This window comes from Eurypyga helias, unplaced genomic scaffold (assembly GCF_000690775.1).
Source record: "Eurypyga helias isolate BGI_N326 unplaced genomic scaffold, ASM69077v1 scaffold1656, whole genome shotgun sequence".
Lineage (NCBI taxonomy): Eukaryota > Metazoa > Chordata > Aves > Eurypygiformes > Eurypygidae > Eurypyga > Eurypyga helias.
This window is the reverse complement of record NW_010254432.1, coordinates 26,844-47,199: the sequence shown is the minus strand read 5'-3', so window position 1 is coordinate 47,199 and position 20,356 is coordinate 26,844. Positions and strand designations below refer to the sequence as shown.

The window sequence follows — 20,356 nt, the reverse complement described above, 5'->3', positions numbered from 1 at the left end:
AAGCTTCTTAAGGAGGATGGATCTCAGAAAGCTCCAATGGAGTAAAAGCTCTGCTTTGGAGTCACAGCAGACTGTTTACTCGAAGGAGGAAAAAAAGTGGAACCTTCATATGCAAATGTATGGCATTTGGAAATGTCATATAGCTGCATCTACATATAAATAAGCTGCTCTCCCAGTGCTGCCCTAGCAAGGCTGCTTTGATACAGAAATTGCATAGTAGCACACAAAGCAGAAACAGCAGGATGCCACTCGGTCAAGTTTGGGGAGTTTTGTTCCTTAATCACCACTTAACTAAGTAAGTTAACTAATGTTGCTGTGCTGCATGTTAGAGTAGCTGCTCTTTGGTTTTGCTGCTAGGGAGACGGTGTGTTTGTGTGTGCTGCCTAGGGCTGTGCCATAGGGACAAGGGTTTGGCTTTTGTGCCCCGTGCTTCCTCATGCTTCCCCCATCGTGTGCACAGTGTGACAGATCCTCTTCTGGAGGCCTGGAAGGCAGAGATGCTTCTTACGCCAGCATCCCTCCTAGCAGCCTCCTCCTGCAGATCCATGCCTGCTTGCTCTGAAGGAGACACGATTCAGTCTTGCAAAGAAGCATCTTCTGCTGCTAACATCCACGTACCGGGATGGTATTTCCGTCTCCATTTAATCTGGTATTAAAGAGTAAATTGCGACTCTCAGACGCACGTACTTTTTCAGAGGGGAGGACATAAGGAGGAGCCTTGGTCTCACTGTCTGGTTTTGACCACCTCCAGCACTGGGACTAGTGAGTAATCCAAGGAGGGACAGGGGAGAGGGAAAGCAAGCCTCGGCTGAGCCGCTCGGAGGAATTTCTCACAGAAGGGGTGACACCCGCTCCGCTCGTGCCGTGCGGCGTGTGATGGATACAGCGTTCGCCCTCCTGCCTTCAGGCTCGCAGCCTAATTGGTGGGAACCTCACAAATCTCTAAACTGACAGCAACTTTTTTTCAGCACAGAATTACAATAATAATAAGGTTAAGTCATCCTCTAAGGGCTCTGTCATGAGCTGCCTAAGGAGATCATATGCAAGGAGAAAAACTGACTCTATTCCTTTACACGGCGGGGCCGGCAGCCTGTCTCTTAGCCAGAGGGATCCCAGTGAAGGGAACAGCAGCAGTGTGCCAAAAACAAAGACAAGCTGAGTTAGCACAAAGAGGGGTTTAATCTGTTCTAGGAATAGGGTTAACGCAGGTTTATTCAATCCCAGCACAAAAGAAGGAAGCACAAACTGTAAGGGCCCCTTTTCCCAGGGCTTTGATAAACGCACAATAGAGCCCCGCATCGTTAAATCACATCGCTCGCAATGACCACAGGCCTCGAGCTCTGCCCCTGGGGCAGCAGTCTTAAAGACCTCCGTCCGTGTAGTTTAGCCACAGAAGTATTGAGAGGTGACTTGGTGACAGCTAACACTGAGATGTTATGGGGAGCTGAAGACCTTTCCAGCCTACCGGACTGGGAAGCAGGCAGCGATGAACATCTCTGAGAAGCTGCCGGAGGAAGAGGTCAGTGCGCCCCCTCTGCACCTGCTTTAGCCAACAGCGACCGCTCCTCTTACCGAGAGCCTCGGTAGGTGTCAGTGGTTGAAATGTGGGGGTAGGGAAGCAGGTGGGATAGCAACCTGCTCTGGGCTTTACCTCCCAGAATGAAACTGGCGCCCCAGGTAGGAGTTGCATCTAGTTTGGGCACCTGAACACTAGAAAGCGCTGTTTTGGAGCAACACGTTAGCCCACGTGGCTTTCTTTTTCTTTTTTGTCTTTCAGCCTGGCTAGCATTGTAGGCTGTTCCTGTTCAGACATCTGAGCAATGGCTGATAGCATGTGCTTGTATCGCTGTGCTATTTTGGGGTTGTATTGCACCTTGTATTGCAGTAGCTACGTGGTAGCACCTGCTTGTGTGTGTAAGAGCCTTGGCTGCTAGGGGTCTGTGCAGTCTAGGATTAGGCTTCTGTGCCTAGCCAGTGAACACAGGTAGACCACAGCCACTGAAAAAACAAATAAGCGTTAAAAACAAAGTTGCTTTTAGTTTTGAGTAGACAAACGGTCTTGTTATGCGCAGGAAAATGATTAACAAGTTGCTCATTTCAGTCTTCTCAAATAAGGAAAATATGTTCACGAGTGCTGTAAATAAAAGTGCTTCTCTATTTCAAAAGTTCAGAGATAGCTTTAACATATATAGCCCATGTATATATGCTGACAAGCTGAAAGTATTTTGTTCTCCATTTGAACATCTGGGGATTATTAGTGTCTTAATTCATTGGTTTCTATTATTAATTATGGCAGCAGGCTGAATAATTATGGTACATTGCTGCAAAAGACAGAGCGTGGTAGTTTTTTTTCCAAGTGCACTAGGACATCTTGCCATTATCTCACACATAAAAAGCACTGGATTATTTTTAAAAAGGAAAGTGGATGTTATCTTATTCCAGGGAACTCATTTGCATAGGGACATTTAAAATTAATAAATTACTGTATTGAGCAAGCCTATTTTGTGCCTGAGAAAAGAAGTGAATGTAATTTAATTCACAAGGTTCCATTTCTTCTTTCCTCTTGGTAAAGTAGCCAATATGGGAGTGGCATTTTTTGTGCAGTTTGTGTAGAAAGACTAGTGTGAAGTTCGTACTCGGAGCGGCTCAGGATGGGGCTAGGGCTGCAGCGGAGCGGTGCCAGACGTTTTCAGCTGACATTTGGCATCTCACTTGCCACTCGCTCTCGGGGAGAGTGGGCTGGTGAGCTCCCTCTCGAGCGGCAGCCAGCACTTCCTTCTGAATTTTCACTCCGACGCCCACCCAAACAGCAATTTGTGAGCGAGTTGCTTGCACGCGCTTCCTTCATTGGAAAGAGGCACTCTGTAGTCATAAGATCAAGAGCAAGGTTTTAAAGGTTTTTAAAGAAGGGAACATACTGTGTCAAGATAATTAATAGGTCAGATCTAAGCAGCTGTTAACGGTGAGGTATGGCGGCGGTGGTGGACGGCAGCACGGCTGCTGGCAGCTTTGTCAAGGGCAGGGTGTCTGGAGCTGTTGAGCAAAGACTCAGGAGAAATCTCTTTTCTCTCGTCAGAGCCAGGTCTGAGCTGGGATTTATCAGCACGGTTCTTCATTATGAGTAGGTAGGAAGCCAACTTAAGGACTTCATCCTCATAAGTTGCTGTGGGAATCTCAATTCAAAATTAGAAAGTGGGAAGTACCAGAAAACGGGCTAAAACAATTCTGCACTTTCTACGGGAGCACCACCATTACCACCCCATTCCGCTGGCTTTGCAGAGGGACCCTGAAAGCTCTGCAGATGCTGAAAACATTGCTGGGCTGAGGACGCTCCCTTTTCCCCAAAAGAGCAGTGGTTGCTGACTCTGTGAAGACTGCAGATGACTCACGTAGGCTGTCCCAAGACGCATCCACAGGATTCAGATTCCCACCCATAGTCAACCACTGAAGCTCTTCCACAAAACTCTGACATCCTCTACCTTTGCTCCTCAGCTTGATACCCTCTGGTCCTTTGAGTGCAAATAATTGCTGCACCAAGTCTCTATGGTGCAGAGCAGATGGGCTTCGTTAAGTGAGTTGCCAGTGCTACGCTCTGCAGCATATCTTTTGGAGAGCTGCCGAGGAGGTAAAAGGATTGGGGGAAACACACTTCCAAAAGGGATTGAGAAGGTTAAGGGCATACATTTGACCCAAGAATTCCTTTCCCCCTTTATAAATCCTCTGAAAATGTGATGTGTAAGGAGTCGCTACCTCAATATCAGCGAGAGCTTTCGGCTGCAAAGTTGACTGTCCTCAGCGGTATTAGAAGATTAAATTATGATGTAAGTCAATTCTCCTTAACCACTGTTTCCAACGAGATAGATGTCAACACAGCTTTTGCTTCACATCATTCACCATCCCATCCCGTATTTGATGAAGCGTATGTATAGATATGTATTTGAAGGACCTCCCTCAGTCCAGCAATGACTGTACACAAGGTATTAACACTGTCTGTGACCCAATATTTTCTCATAGGGGCAGTTATTATTTCCATAAGCTCCAACATTATGCCCTGTACAACAGTGAAAATGCTAACATGTGAATTTACAGGCTCTGACCCTCTGGTTGCCTGAAATCACCTAGAAAGTCTCACAGCTTCAAACATGAAGAATGACAGAATTATCAGCCCTGCAGAACTGATTGTTAAGTGCCTGGCAGTCAATTTTTTGGAAATAAAAATCCTATTTTTACCTAGATTTTTATTTCATTTCTCCAAAGCAGATTGCAGGAACTTACGTCTTGAAAGAATTTTCTGGGCACTCCAGGCAGTACTTCATATAATCCTCATCAGGGGCACTGACGGATTTATTCATTTGTCAGTGGAGCTACTCCAGTTGTGGAACAGAAACTCCACACTAGCTGAGATGGGAGCTGGGGACCGGTGAGGGCTGCCCAGAGAAGAATCTGGCTGTGTTGTTCTCATCACTTGCAGAGTGGGGTCCTGCAACCAGGCAGACTGTTTCAGCTCTTGAATTTCAGCCTTCACTGAGATATTTACCTAAGAATCCTAATGGTGCACATTCAGCCTCCAAAAGCTCAAGGAAGACATATAGCTAAACCAGAAATTAAAATCAAAAGAATAAAAAATACATTTTAAATAATTCTTCCACTGCTTCTTAATGGAGGACAGGAACAGCCTTAGATATTAAAGAATTTAAGCATGATAGCTTTAAATAATTTATTTAACATTTCAGAAGATACTCCATCAGGAAAAGTAAGATCACTGAGTGGGTGGTCAGTCATACTACATAACTTTCAGGATCCAATTTCTCACCCCAGTGAAATAGCTCATCATCTCGGCACCTCCCTGCCATCCACTGAAAGGTTGGAGAGCGACTGTTAACTGGGAAACGCTTCTGGGAAGCAAGATGATAAGCTGTTTCAGTCTACACAAAGTAGCATCTGGCCTCAGTGTGTTTAAAAATAATCTGTTTTGACTAGTATATGCTACATGATAGGCTATCATGTCATGTTCTGGCACTAACAAAAGATGTGAACAATATGAAATGTCATGTTAGGCTAAGGATGCAAAAAATGTTGCAGAAATGCAAAAGATGTTGGCTTCATCAAAGTGACGTTTTCTATCAGAAAAACGCTTCAAGACAAAGGTTTCTGAATACAGTTGATCCAGAGGGTGAGGGTGTGTTTCTTTTACAATAATAAGGAGAAGCATTTTGAGAAATGTGTCAGGAATTGCGTTTGTCCAGAGATAGGAGAGACTTGACCCAGTTGGTCCATTTTTTATCTTTAGGCTTTAGAGCTTCTGTCTCGAATTCTACCCATCACAAAAAGGCACAGATTTGTCAGTCTGATGCAAATAAAACTTTCACACATAATTGCCAATAACAGTGCAAGTCTAATGTGGGAACTACTGAATTTAACATTACTGAAACCTGACTAACTTTGAATTCGGTCTGTGTCACTGCTTTATGGATGCTGCTCTGCTGTGCTTGGAAAAAAGTGGGTAACTGTATTTAAGCTTTGCTCTCTGTAGACGTAAGGTTGGTGTGGGAGAACGGCTCCTTAGTTCGGTGATATTAAGTGCGGATTGCCTCCAGTACCGAATTGATAAGTAATCCAAAATGATAATAAGGGGGGAAGTCTTAATATTTCTATATTTAAATTAAGACTATTCAGTTTAGTTTTACTTTTTTGAACTTCGTACAGTTCTTATTTGATTCATAATTTCAACATGGTTTTTATTCATATTCTCTCTTTTTAGAAATGATACTTAGTTCTTGATTCGTAGTGGTGTAAACCCTGTGAGGCATTCACGGCAGCTGGTGTCTCATCAATGGCTGGATTACTGAAACATGCTCAGATCCTTCAGGAAGGAGAGCAGTCACACAAAGTAACTTTTAAAGCATATCTTGGTGTTTGGGTCTCCATTTTCAATCTGAAAAGATGTTTTGTGTAATGAGAAAAATAACCTGTTTTCAGGCAGGGGAATTATTTTGGGTGAATTCAGGATGTGGCAGAAGAGGAGAGGAACTTGTTTGTCTGAAGTAAATGGTGCTTTCACTGTGGTCTTGTCTCTCAGACTACCAAATCAAACTAAATACAAGTTGTGCCTTTCTGTTCAATCCCTAACTCTTTTAGAGGTGCCATCAAGACTCCCTGGTCAGGCTCCGATGCCTGCTCAGGCATTGGAACAGGCTGCCCAGGGAAGTGGTGGAGTCACTGTCCCCCGAGGTGTTCAAGAAATGTGAGGGCGTGGCACTAGGCATGGTCTAGTGTGTATGGTGGTGTTGGGTTGATGGTTGGATTAGATGGTCTTTTAGGTCACCTAGTCATTTTCCAACCTTAGTGATTCTGTGATACTGTGATGAAAATGAGGGACTACAGATAGTTTGTTGTCTAAGTTCTGGGGTTTCTTCCAAGCCAGATGACAAATGACAAGTGTTCCCATGTGAAGCATTTATCCTATGAACTGCTAGCAAAGCTTGGGCCATCTCATTTTTGATTCAGTAAAGCATTTTCTGTCATAACATTACACTTAGAGGTGTATTTACAAGTTCTGCAGGATTCTAGATTTACTGTTAAGTATGCTAGAGGCCTTTTATAAAGAAAGCAAGGTTATTGCCCACAGGAGGAGGAAAATTCATTCCTCCTTTTACCAGCCCTACAGCCTACATGCAGTGACAGCATCTGCAAATCTGGGAGAGGTCCTGGTCTCCTTTCAAGTCCTAGCAGATAGTCTGTCCTGAAAGTAACCATTTCCCTCACCATCTTGAAGCATGCCTTTAAAAAATGAAAACAAATGGTATCCTACGGTTTTAGCAACACTGCTGGCTCATCTGAGGGAGGAGGGATTGTCACACTAGTTGGTGGTGGCACATGGACATTGCAGAGATATCTTGGTGCCTGAGAAGGGAGGATCAGAGATACGTACACACACACACACTCACAGAACAGTCTCATGTTCTTCAGAAAAGAAGCAAACTTCCTTTGGATAATGGAAGATTTGAAGGAAATGGCATAATATAAAAAAAAAAAAAGGCATATTAATAAGGATCCCATATTTCTTGCTGCAGTTTCCTGGACAGAAAAAGTATTTGAATGTGGACCATAGCAGAGGTCCAGCACACCCAGAAACCGTGGGCATGGTGCATGGATGATCACTACAGGGATATGGAGTACAACGAATCTCGAGCATGTTGGTATCTGCTTGTGCGCACTGGGCAAGTCCATTGATAGCTGACACTCATCAAACGTTTTTTTCTATTCTGAGATTTCCAGGTGGAAAAAAAGAACATACGTGAAGTCCTGGTGGGATGATAACTCTCTGTATATATTTCACGTGCCGGTAGCCAGTACCTCACCAAGAGGATGATAGGTAGCCAAAAATGTTTAGCGCCAGACCCAAAGGACCTTCTGCTCCCACCTCTTTTCAGTAGTAGAAATTCCTGAGCAAGCTCTCAAAGGAGGTTACGCCATGCTTATAGCATATCTTCTGTCAGCACGGCATGTCTGTGCCGACCCAGAGAGCCCCAAGCCCGGGAATTGTCACTGGACGGTGATTCCGGCTGCTGCGCTGCGTTGTCATCAACAGCCTTCATGGCAGCCTCACACAGATATCCCAGTGTAAGCAGGGAGCCAGGAGAGGCAGACAGATTTGCGCTCAACATATGGGCATTTAAAACGATGCAGTAATGGTCCACAGTGCAAAAATCCTGAAAGCATAATGATGAACAAGGAGTTAGTGCTGTCTGCAGGAACGTAGGGGTTGCCCTGTCATTCTCGTTTGCTGGGAGCTTGTCCTCGCCTGTTTTAACATAAGGAAAATATAACCAACTTTATTAGTGCAAGTTGTCAGAGGCTCTTAAAACTCTCCTTGGACACCAGCGATAGGAGAGAAATTCAATATGAAAATCTGAATCTTGGATCTGCTGCACACACCTTTCCCAGAGGTGGGATAATACCTAAGCACACCTACTGCTGGCACGTCTGCCTTGGAGGCAGAACACAAATTGCAATTGTTTCATAACACTTGGGGACTTCCTCTGGAAGATACAAATGCTTCAGCTTAGTTGTGTGCAAACTACATTTCCTCAGTCATCTATCGTGAGGGGTTTTTTTGGTTTTGTAATTAATGATACTGTCACAGAGGAAAGGATTTTTACCATTTTAGGTATCATAAGTATTGGTTAAATGGAAGAATTTTCCATTATTGCCCAAATTAATTAACACCTTGGTGGTCTACAAAGTCCATGTGAGTTTATTGAAAGCAACACCTTGCATTTCAACTCATGACATATATGTTTGACACATACCTGTTTCAAAACTAAATGAAGCCTCTATATTCCTGGCTACATGGAGGGAAGTATTTTCCAGGATTTGCAGTCTCGGTTGCTATTCAACAGCTGCAGGAATAGGCACAGAAGGTCAAACTAGTTCAAAGGTATCTGTGCTGTGGGATGGGGAGGAAGGCCAGCGGGCTCTGGGGCACAGGCATGCAGCACTGATGATAAACTTCAGTTCTGGACTCCTGCTCCTCTACTTCAGCCATAAAATTATCTTTCTGAATATGTTGGATTGAATTACCAAATACATTGTAATGGTATATTACATGCAAATATCCAGAGTCTGCCTCCTAGCCTTGCTGGGGTGTGAGGAGACAGTCCCCAGAGGTTAACAGAAATGATCAGGTGTTTTCCTTGTGCTATTCTGTAATCAGTTTTTGAATAATCAAATTATTTTTTCTGGCGTCTCATTTGAGGTAACCTGACAGGAATTAGATATGCAAAAGAATGACAGAAAACACTGCAAAGCTTTGAAGCTTTGCATCTGCATTGGCCTACCTGTTTCAAGGTGCAACACTTGCTCTTGCTTCCCATAAACATCATCTTTCACATCTTGTTCTTTTGATTTTTCCTTTCTTTTATAAGTTGAGTTCTTTCCATCATTTCACCTTATCCAGCACTGTCAGGTTAATGTTCCCTTCACTTGTGTTCACAGAGAATGCAAATAAACTGGAAGAAAGTGCAAGAGGGATCTACATCCCTTGTCCAGAGCATTACAATGGCTTCTGTATGCATGGCAAGTGTGAGCACTCCACTAACATGCTGGAACCATCTTGCAGGTAACCCTTCTCCTACACGTAAAAATATTAACTTAAAAAACCACCTAATCTAGATGAGCTATGGAAAATAATGCTATCCATGGCCCTTCGTGCTGCAGAACTTATTAGACTTAATTTATTCAACAGAGTTCCCCATTTTACGTGGCAAAAGTGTATTGAGTTTTGCAGAATATTAATTATTGTAAAAATGTTCAGTAACCTTCACTTATATTTAGTTATATTTGCAGAAGCCCTTGTCAAAGGCAGCCTCCTTGGTCCGATAGGGAAGAGTGCCGCTGGGGATACGTCCCTGCTGTGATGTTCGTGGGGCAGCGAGCTAGGGCAAAGGTGGCTCCTTCATGCAGGAGGTGGCTTTGGAGGAGGTTAGGGCAGGGAGGAGGAGCAGTAGGGGAAGCACGTGTTTCTGCAGTGAATGCCTCCCTGCAGGGGTGGGGATATTGCTTCTGAAGTCCAGCTGGTGGCCTAGTAGGAAAGAAAGGATTCATACACATGAGGCAACTCTTTCCTGGGATATTGGACTGGGAGAGCAAAGATACGGACCAGACTTATCCCCCCAGGGACAGATCCTCAATCAGCTTCTCCCAGCTCCCTCAAACAGCCAGGGCACAGTTTGGTCTCTGCAGCTTCTGCGTTTTAGGTTCTCCATTCAGCTGGAAAATGTCCTTTCCTTGAGCTGCTGGCTGCTGCGGAATTGCAGGAGAGGAAAGGGGTGGAAGCTCAAGGCTTCACCCATCAGGGCTAGTGCTCCACTACCACTTCTGAGAGAAGCCCAAGCAATCTGTCATGGTCTCTTACAGTTGCTGCTGCCATTGACCTCAATTTTCACACCTTCTTGCTTGGGCTTTTTAGGGGAAACAGGCGAAGAGCTAAAACAGGACCAAACACTGTTCCCCCAGATCACAGTGGGGGAATATCAGGCTGCAGGATGGGAACTGGTGAGCAGGCGGCACTGGGGTAAATGGTTGCAGCATCAACAGAGGGTTTTTTATAGCAACCAGACAAAATGTAAATGATGTATCCACTTGCAGGAACATCTAATCACATTTCATATGGAGCTTGGATGATTGCTTATCACCTCCTTAGGGGTAATCTGCATAAGGAACCACAACTAGATGGCTTTTCACCCTCCCCCACCTCCCCTGAGAAAGGGAGAAATCGAGAATATGTTGTGCAAGGAACTAAATGGGTTCTCACCACAAGATACAAGTAGTTCCACTTGATGCTAGCTAAGCCCCAGTCCCTCGGACACCTCCTGGCACTGTTGCAGTGTCGCTCACTCTCTCAGGCCTTGGTGATGCTGAGGACCTGAAGTCTTCCCTCTCAGAGCTCGAGGAAGCACTGGTGCTTTCTCTGAGGGAGCTCATCCTGCAAAATCATATAAGCTTATCCTTAGACCACTGATTTTTTTTTTTTTTTTTTTAGGTATAAGTTTCTTCTGTATTCTTTGAAAGCAGCAGGTATAACCAGAAAAAATGTTTTTTGTTTCAGATGTGATGCCGGCTATACTGGACAACACTGTGAAAAAAAGGACTACAGCGTTCTATATGTGGTTCCCGGTCCAGTACGATTTCAGTATGTCTTAATAGCAGCTGTGATTGGAACCATCCAGATTGCTATCATCTGTGTTGTAGTCCTCTGTATTACAAGGTCAGTATCTCTGGTTCTTTGCAGCAGAAAAAGAAAAGACTTGTGATTTTTCTACTCTGTGTGCTGATTGTACAGATTTCTGCAGTGACACTACAGATAGCAAATGCCATTTAATTCCCCAACAAACAGAAGACACCGTCTGGTCCAGCCAGCTAGTGCTGCTTCATTATTATGACTGAATTTTTACTTCCATGTTAATCAAACTTAGGTAGCAGCGGTGCCTACAGCAGGCTAAGTTTCCTGTTTTGTATTCAGATGCTTGGACAAATATTGTTCATATAAATAAGGGGAATACAAATTCAGCAGCTGGATCAACACTTAATAAAACTAATCATATCTCCATCTGGTTTCCTCAAGGGCCCATTCCCTTAGTCCTCATCAGGCAAAGCATACAAACTTCTAAGCCTGCTTGCAATCCCGTTGATTAAATGATTTCATTAGGCTTGTATACATGTTCAGAGGTACCACACATGTTTAAGGTCTTTACTACATGGTGGTACACCAAGGCATATATCATAGAATGGTTTGAGTTGCAAGGGACCTTAAAGATCATCTAGTTCCAACCCCCCTGCCATGGGCAGGGACACCTTCCACTAGACCAGGTTGCTCAAAGCCTCATCCAGCCTGGCCTTGAACACTTCCAGGGATGGGGCATCCACAGCTTCTCTGGGCAACCTGTTCCAGTGCTTCACCACCCTCTTTGTGAAGAACCTTTTCCTGATATCCAATCTAAACCTCCCCACTTTCAATTTAAACCCATTACCCCTTGTCCTGTCACTACAGGCCCTTGTAAAAAGTCCCCCCCAGCTTCCTTGTAGGCCCCTTCAGGTACTGGAAGGTGCTATAAGGTTTCCCCGGAGCCTTCTCTTCTCCAGGCTGAACAAGCCCAACTCTCTCAGCCTGTCCCCACAGCAGAGGTGCTCCAGCCCTCGGAGCATCTTTGTGGCCTCCTCTGGACTCACTCCAACCGGTCTATATCCTTCTGATGTTCACGGCTCCACAGCTGGACGCAGCACTCCAGGTGGGGTCTCACAAGAGCAGAGTAGAGAGGCAGAATCCCCTCCCTCGACCTGCTGGCCACACATACGACTCATTTATTTTTTCTTTAATGAGGAGGAAAGGGTTGCTTGAATGCAATGGACAGCCCCAAGGTAGTTCAGAACAAGTGGGGTAAATGCAGTCCTTCCCCTCCTACACGTGCTGCTCCACTTCCCCACTGAACCTTGTTACTGTCTCTGGGAGGGCTTGGGGTCAAGTTCTGAACTTCATACGTGTTCAGGCTTCTCTCAGAAATCATGAGGTTAAATTAATTCAGCTAACAACACTGATAAATCACTCTTCTAGAAATAAATTTCTTTTTAAAATACAAAAAAAAGATAAAAGGTATCATACCTTTGTAGAAAATGCGATCTCTAATATATTTCAGTTCTGACGTTGCTCTACCCAGCTGGAAGACAAGTATAGCATTTGTTCCCGCAAAAGACACACACACAAAAAAATCATAAATCCTTCTCAGGCCTAAAGACATAAACCAAAACCATCTGATGAAAGGTAGCTGCTTTTGTGGCCAGTCTCAGTCCATCAACTCCATGGTAAATGCGGAATGAGGCAGTAGATTATGGTGGTGTTCACAGAATTAATTCAAACAACCAAAAACGTAGTGTGTAGTAAGAAAACGAAGATGGTGTAGTAACGGTAATGGAACAAACGCTGTGTCATTTTGTCGAGTGACTCCAGTTTGGTAACCTCGACGCAGAAATGCAGAGAACTCTCTGTGGAAGGATGAAGACCGCGTGCTCTGAGTGGTCTGATGCTGTAATGCAAATTACCCAGCACAGTTTTCATACATAGCCCGTACCTTTTCCCACACTTTTTACAACCAGGTTAATTTATGATCTTTCGACTTTTTTCTGTAATGCATGCAATTACTGCAGAGCATCCTCCATCCCAGCATAATGATTTGGGATACATTTGCAAAAGTGTACTCTTCAGTGGCCTGAGAGAAATCCACATGACAAGAGAGCGTTGTGGCAGCACATGCATAAGTAATCGAGTTTCTGAAGTCATCTCCTTTGGAGAACCTGCCTGTACTGCTCTGAACTCCACACCCTGAATTCTTGAAAGTGCTAAAACCACCCTACCAAGTTCCTGGGAGAAAGAAGGGAAATTTCAGCCACTCAGAGGCTGCTGTGGCCAAGTTCTTTGCCACTCACTGCAGTGCAGTTTCACCTAATTAATTTATCAAATGAGTTTGGTGCACTCTGTCTAAACCTTGCATTTGAGTCGCATAAGAATACCGTTGTAAATCTTATAGCTATCCTTACTCTTGTTGCTCTTAAAATCATAATGGCGCAGATCTGTGGGGTGTCCTCCATTGCTGGAAGGCTCTGAGCAATTCCTGGTCACTTTTAGGACCCTGGTGGCACAGATGCTTGAATCTGGATAAATGAGCTGTGCTGCTGGCAGGGGCGGTCTGCCCTCGCCCCTTCCCCTGGCTCCTGGGCACTTGGTCCTGCCAGTGCTCTTGTGCCACCATTACCATTTCTGTAGCCACACAGTGAACCCAGTCAGGGGATGGATGCAGCTGAAAACCCAACCAACAAAAGTGATGGTTTGTTTTCAAGCGGCTTGATTCCCTGGGGAGGAGATTGGCCCCCTGGCTCCTCATCGCTAGTGCCAGCAGTGGGATTAATTGGCTGGGGTGGAGGAGTAGGTGACCAGAGGCCAAGAGGTACGGAGGGCAGGAGGTAGAGCAGCGAGGCGCAGTCCCTACACTTAAGGACTTGTAGCTTAGAGATAAGGCAAAAGAGAAGCGATGATAAAAGGAGGATGGTAAATAACACAGGTACGGCCTGGCGTCATAATGATTCTCAGCAGTTTTCTTTACAGCTTTGCATTTTTAGTGCTTCCCTAATGTTTAGTCACAGCAGCTTATTTATGTGAAGAAATAACTTGATTAAAAATGAATGTGTAATGTGTTTTACCTGCTATGAATCACATTGTGAGTAACTCAAGCTTGGGAGCAAGCTTCAATGGAGGGAGGGCAGGCAGCCTGTGCTCCAGTACCTAGTTTACATTGATAGAACTGCTGTGTTCATAAATGAATGCATCCCCCACACAGAGCGCTACAAAGAACTTTTGATTAGAGAGTTAAGGACCAAGGAAAAGCTGTCACTCAATTTTAGCAGATGATTAAGTCTAAAAAGCTGGTTAAATGCCAACGCCCCTCGTAGATGCACGTCAGACACAACATACCTGTAAATGCAATAGCATTGCACTTAAGCAGTCACGGTGCCAGTACTTGGCCCTGGGCCCTTCCCAGGCTTCCATCCATTGGGAGCACAGTGTATTGTGCAATTAAAACGGGCATTCTCACTTAAAAGATGTTTTTTCGTTGTCTTAATTGGAGTAATCTCTACATTTGAATCGATTTCTCTCGACCTTGGGCTAAGTGACTGTCAGAAGACTGTAAGATACCGTCAGGGTCAGTTTGGGGAAAGCGCCTGTGAGATGCTCATCTCCTTGTTCCACCTGAAGCAGTCGGTATCCACCATTCTCTGGGAATGCACAGCTGCATCCCATGGGATTGCTGACCACCCTGGTCATCCTGCAGCCACCTGGTAGCTCCACGTTTCTTACAAACCCAGCCTGGTTGTGGCTTCCCACACCTGGTTCCCCAACCCTGCTTCTCACGGCTGAGCAAAGTAGTGCTGCGCCTTCCGGTGTAAACCCTCATCCCCTGGGACTCGGGAGGAGCCCCTGGGAGCTTGGCCATCCAGCGTGGCTGCCGGCTACTGCAGTGGGACTTCGCAGTGCTGTCTCTCAGCGTGCCGAGGTGTCGGTGCTTTATGCCGTGGAGCGGCGTGAGGTCCCGCTGTGCAGTCTCCGGCTGAATGAGCAGGAGAGGACACTCGGGGACAGTCGGGGCTGGGAGGCTGTCAGCATGCACATGACATGAGGCTCGATGAATCAGCCCTGTGTTTGCTAACAAGGGCTCCCTGACTCACTCAGAAAGTTTGATCACCTTTTTAGGAGCACGCGGTGAATAGCGTGTTTGCCATGGAATCGCAAACCAGCTTCTCTGCATTAGTCTCATAATGAAAGCTCTGCCGTGACCTCTGAGAGCGCTGGAGATGCAGGCTTATTTTTCCTGGAGTAATGATAGCAGCCTACTTTACTGCTTCCAAGAAAGGAACGAGGCAAAATATAGCGCAGAGCCGTACAGGTTCTCATGAGGGGGTGGTCCCGTTGACTGGAAAGTGTGGCAAGTCAGGACAATCTGACCCATATGTTGTTAGGCACTTACATAATTGTATTCCAGCATTTTGAAATGCTTCATCAGTCCTTGTGCTTTCGCTCTTGTTTAGCTTGCAGTTGGCGTCACAGAACTATAGCATCACTCCCATTCAACGGGAGAAAAAAATGGCTTTTTTGATTTTAAGGGGGTGGTAAAAACATGTTTCAGTCTGGTTTTGCTGTTAGTTATTTGACACAGAGCTGAAGGCAAGGTCTTTGAGCTCTCACTGCACTGAGAGGGTGGGCTCTCCCCGGCGCGTAACACATGGGGTTTCACGAGGTGCTGCTGAAAGCCTCCGGGTAACAGAAAAACAAGATAGCCCAAAACAAAGGGTATTTTTTTGTGTCAGTATAGTGTGGAGTATGGTGGGGCTTTCTGTCCTGCCACTCCAGGTGGGTGTTTCAGTCTTTCTGGTGTAGCTGCGCCCGTGGAGGGCAGAAAGAGGCACACCCCGGCTAAAAGCTCATTCTGGGCTTCAGCTGAAGAAAGGGACAAACATGTTGCCAAATTAGGAGTAGCTTCTTCCTCCCCCTGTGCAAAATGTTAACTAGGTCACCCTGGGTAAATGACCCGGTTTGTTGCTGGATGTTTATCTGCAGCTTGGCGTGTACCCCCAATACTAAAGGCGTGGGCGTTTTTTGGGGGTGTTGGCCACCCTGCTGTGGTTCTGCTTGCCCAACAAGCCTTGCCATGACCCCCTGGGCTTTCAGCTGCTTAGAATTTCCTGCAGCCTCCACCTGGGGCTAAACTTCTCCATGCTTTCTGCCGAAGGAGGCCTTTCCATGGGAGGAAACCAGGAACAGGCTGTGTTCTTTCCATGAGCGGGAAGCGCTTCGTAGCAGCCCCCAGAGCTGACGCTGCTGCTGGTAAAAGGTTGAAACGTGCCCTCACTGAGGAGCACCGTGAGGTTCTGAGGTGGAAGAGATTTGCTTTTGCAGCCATCCAAAGGGAAATAAGATTTTGGTCTTTGCAGTGCGATTCCTTTCCGCACTAAGCCAAGCAGCCGTGTGAGGAGCGTAACACGGTGCAGGCACCCGTAAGTAAAGTAGCTGCTCTCTAACAACCTAAGCATGGAGCATTTCCATGGAGACTAATAGGGATTGCAGCCGCATAGCTCCTCGGCAAGGCAGTCCCCACATCCACTTGATAAATACTTCACAGGCCCGGGATGCCGAGCAGGTGAGCATGAGACCGTCCTACATCTTCCACCTGCGCCTTGCTGGAAATAAATCCGTTATTTAAAGATGAGAAATGCGGTGCGGCTGGGGCCGCTGAGACTCACCAGTGAGGAGCAGGAATCTTAACATTTCCCTTGCTGGATTTCTGTTTATGGTATGTTTTGTGGGGTTGGGGTGGGGGGGTTGTGGTACTGTTGCCATTAGCCAGCCCATTTTGTTTGATTGAAGAGGAAGGGCAGTGAGGGCCAGAGGATCCCGCTCTTGCCCTGCTGCCCATGCCACCCCTCCAGCAGCCACGTTGTTAAGATCCGTGTATTCTCACAACTCTCTTTTCCAGGAAATGTCCCAGGAGCAACAGAATCCACAGACAGAAGCAAAACACAGGGCACTACAGTTCAGACAACACAACAAGAGCATCGACAAGGTTAATTTAAAGAGCGCATGTTTCCACAATGGCAAAACTAACTGCAGAGAGCTTGGACTACAAAATACAGTATTATAGACAAAAGATTAAGACAAGATCTACACATGTTGCCTTGCATTTGTGGTAATCTACACCAATGAGAACATGTACTACAGCTATATTTGATTATGTATGGATATATTTGAAATAGTATACATTGTCTTGATGTTTTTCTGTAATGTAAATAAACTATTTATATCACACAATATAGTTTTTTCTTTTTCATGTATTTGTTATATATAATAAATACTCAGTGATGAGAAAAAAACTGCCTTTCTTAAATTTGCTGTATCTCATAGCTGTGTATAGACTTGGGATATTGTATATGGACACTAACAAATCTTTTTTTTTTTTTCTTTTTCCAGTTCTAGTGGCAATTTTGAGTCTACTGAACTCAGTAGTAGGGTTTTGAGTTGGTCCAAGATCAGCGACAATTATGGATGTGGGAAAGGTGAAGAATAATTTAACCTACATTGAGGAGGGATAAAATATTTCAGATCCGGAGTCAACTACATTTCATCAGCCGCCTTCTCCCATGCCATCTATCTTTACTCTTCCATAGCTTAGGAAATCTTTGCCTTCTAAATTAAATCCTACTCGAAGGGGAAATGGAAATTCTTGGTAACTGCGATGGGAGTGTTGGAGGTAATGTTTTGATTTGGGAGGGAATTAGGTATCTGTCAAGGTGAACCCAACAAGAACACTTTGCAGAGTCTCCAACTCTGGTCACTGCAGTGAGTGAAAATTGCTTCTAACTGTTGATTGAAAATTATAGGTTAAAAAAGTTAATAACATAATAACAGCTGAAATGCCAGCACCATTTGTACCTCGTGAACATGCTGATATAATTTATTTTTTCAAAGAGAAGGTGAAAAACACTCAGAAAATACCTTATGAATAACTTTATGGGTGACCCTACTCCATTAAATGTAATGGACTCAAATGTTGGCTGTACCTCAGGAAAATAAGGGCATGTGTTTTGTCACATCCACATGATGGACAAGATGCAGAGTTATTTCCCTGGTAGCCGAGACTCTCCAAAACACATTCCTTTCAAGAAGCTAATACTACTCTAGTTTGTGCTATGAATTTTGAAGACAGCAGAGTGAGACTGAAGGGCAGAGCGTGGTAACTTCGCTCCTGCTGGGTGACGTCCGCTCCACTAATTGACCACTGGAGTACTCGTCACAGTGTATGACAGAATTGAACAAAACCCCCTTGTAACGGTATTCATCATGTTGCTCCCTTCCAAAGAGGCTTTGCCTAGGCAGAAGGTACCCATGACAAGGGTTAGGTGTGTTTTCTCACCATCATCACCACATAAGAGTTTGCGTTTGGGTCACAGTCTGGGTTACCCGGGATGAAGGCTCATGGGCGTGTTTCCATTTCCTGCTTCAGCATCGGGCTGGTCACTCACCACCAGCGAGTCGCCACCAGTGACAGACCGTCCGGTCTGGCCTTCAGACATGGGCGAAGCCGAACCTCTACCCTGACGGCTTTTGGTCGTTCCACCCCAGCCTGCTTGAAAGTGAATCCATTGCATGATGTTCACACGGTCTCAGTTTTTGTCTTGTTCTGGGTTTCTTGGCTTTTTAAAGGTAATAAAAGGCGATTGGCAAGAGATGCTTCCAGGCACCTGGTCTGTGCTGATTGATGGGCGTGGGAACGCGGTGCTTCTGCAAGCAGCGACGGCGCGGGACAGCTCTCCGGCCCTGGGCTGCCGGCCCTGCAGCACCGTCGGCTTCCTGGAGCCATGGGCTGGGGTGAGGGAGAGGAAGAGGGGGGGCTGTACAGCCACTCCCAGTTCTTCAGCCCTCGCCCCCAGCTCTCCGACTGGTGATGCTTGTTTTTCGGAAGAAGAGTGTTGGTGCAGCCTAGGAGTGAGCAGCAGGGAGGCAGCGAGCAGGCGTGACCCTGGCCTGCTGGACCACAGGGACATCATGTTGAACCCGCTGTAAAATAGTCCTCTTTGTCCCAGTCCTTGCTGGTTTTGTCTCCCACACACAGGCTCAGCAGAGGTGGTCCCACATGGAGGGGGACCCAGGCACAGCAGCGCTGGGCTGGACGGGTTTAGTGGCACAAGAGCCCTTCCAGGGAGACTTTGCAAGCTCTGTTAATTAAACCGCTGCCAAGCGGCATTGTAACGCCCCTCTTCAGATCCCTCCCACAGCTAGCCCGACGCGGCGCTGGCAGGGAGCACCTCCGAGGAGCGCTTCTGCATGAAGCTGAGGCTGGAGGTGGCAAAGGCAGCTCTACCCCCCAGCCACCCCCCGCACTTTGTGCTTTCCGAGTGAGGTGTGGGGACTCTGACAAGCGACAGAAGCACGGATCTTGAGCTGAATCCAAATGTCAGTCCCCCCACTGGGACTATCAGATCTGGATTGTTTATTTCAGTCACTTACATGAGATACAAAAATCAAATGTTAGGACACACACAGAGCCGTGTAGCTATGGCAATAAACCTAATTAAGAAAAGGCAAGGCTTGGCCTGGCCTAAAATAGCATGGCATCACTTAAAGGTGAAAACAGGAGTCCAACACAACTATCTGAACTTCCCAGTTATTTGCCTTGCTTCTACCATGCAACACCACATTCAATCCCTGGATAGCCTGTGTTTGTGAGGCGTTGTTAGCTGCATCCCCAGTGCCTCTCACACAACCTTCATGCCTCTGAAAACACGGCCAGTTTTTAAGTACCTGCTGCAGACTAGAGGGCAGAGAGGGGAAAGTGATTTTTGGCACAGAGGGCAGGTCCCAGCGAATGTTCGACCTCTTCGGGCCTTTAAGACGTAACCTCGAACGTGCTGGTATGGGCACCCAGTCTGAAAGTAATGGTGTCTTGGGGTGGTACGTACAGGAACGGAGGTTTCTACAGCAAACCTCTGCTGATGTTTTTCCACCCGGAGCGCGGGGAGGGGTGCCAGTGTGTTGCCATTTGGCTGCTTCTCAGTGCGCTCTTACACCAGCAAGAGAGAGGTCCCTTGCAGTGCCGCTGGGTATGCGCTTGTTCCTTGTCTGGGGGGGCCGTAATCCATTTATTTTGGCTGTTTCATAGGCTTTTTCTGTCATGGCACCGTGGCATCTGTAAATAACCTCAAGTACTGGCACACACTTGGCAAACTGCACGAGAGAAAACCTAGGTGTACCGACCCTCTGACATGAGCAGTAACACCATGCTCAGCACGATTGCTCAGGGACAACACACCCCGCTGACGCCGAAGAGCCCGTGGTCCCGTGCCAGCCTGGCTGTTGTACTGAGGACAAACCACTTGGCAAGAGCCCTGACCGCCCCAGACGGCACGCAACCAACGCCGCGCTGCTGCAGCTTGCCGGGTGTCGCCAGAGACCGCGTGCTGGAGGCAGGGACGCCCGCGCAGATGTGGGTGAGTCCTGCACGCCCGTTAACGGGGGGGCGGGTGGACATGGGCAGGGGGTGGGTGCCGGGTATGGCCGCCTCCTATTTTCCAGAAGCTGCTCTCAAAAAGTCTCATCTTCAAAGAGCTCTCTAAAGCTTCTTTGAAAACAAAATGATTAAAGGCTATCTTCCCTCTCATCCGACATCAGACGCCTCGCGCGCCACAGCCTCGCGTTCACCCCGATTATGCATGCAGCTCTGCCGCGGCTCCCGGTTCTGCGTCGGGATGGAAGTTA

At 46.3% G+C, this 20,356-nt stretch overlaps 1 protein-coding gene across 1 annotated transcript in view; it reads left to right on the top strand.

Moving 5' to 3' along the window:
- Positions 1–17,709, top strand: part of TMEFF2 (transmembrane protein with EGF-like and two follistatin-like domains 2) — a gene marked incomplete at its 5' end in the record, with an annotated part of 129,934 nt that extends 112,225 nt beyond the window's left edge. Inside the window, 4 exons of the mRNA XM_010152958.1 lie at positions 8,998–9,121; positions 10,610–10,768; positions 16,581–16,667; positions 17,072–17,709. Coding sequence (XP_010151260.1) covers positions 8,998–9,121; positions 10,610–10,768; positions 16,581–16,667; positions 17,072–17,168 — 467 coding nt within the window. The remainder of the gene's footprint in view (positions 1–8,997; positions 9,122–10,609; positions 10,769–16,580; positions 16,668–17,071) is intronic.
- Between the last annotated feature and the right edge of the window lie 2,647 nt (positions 17,710–20,356).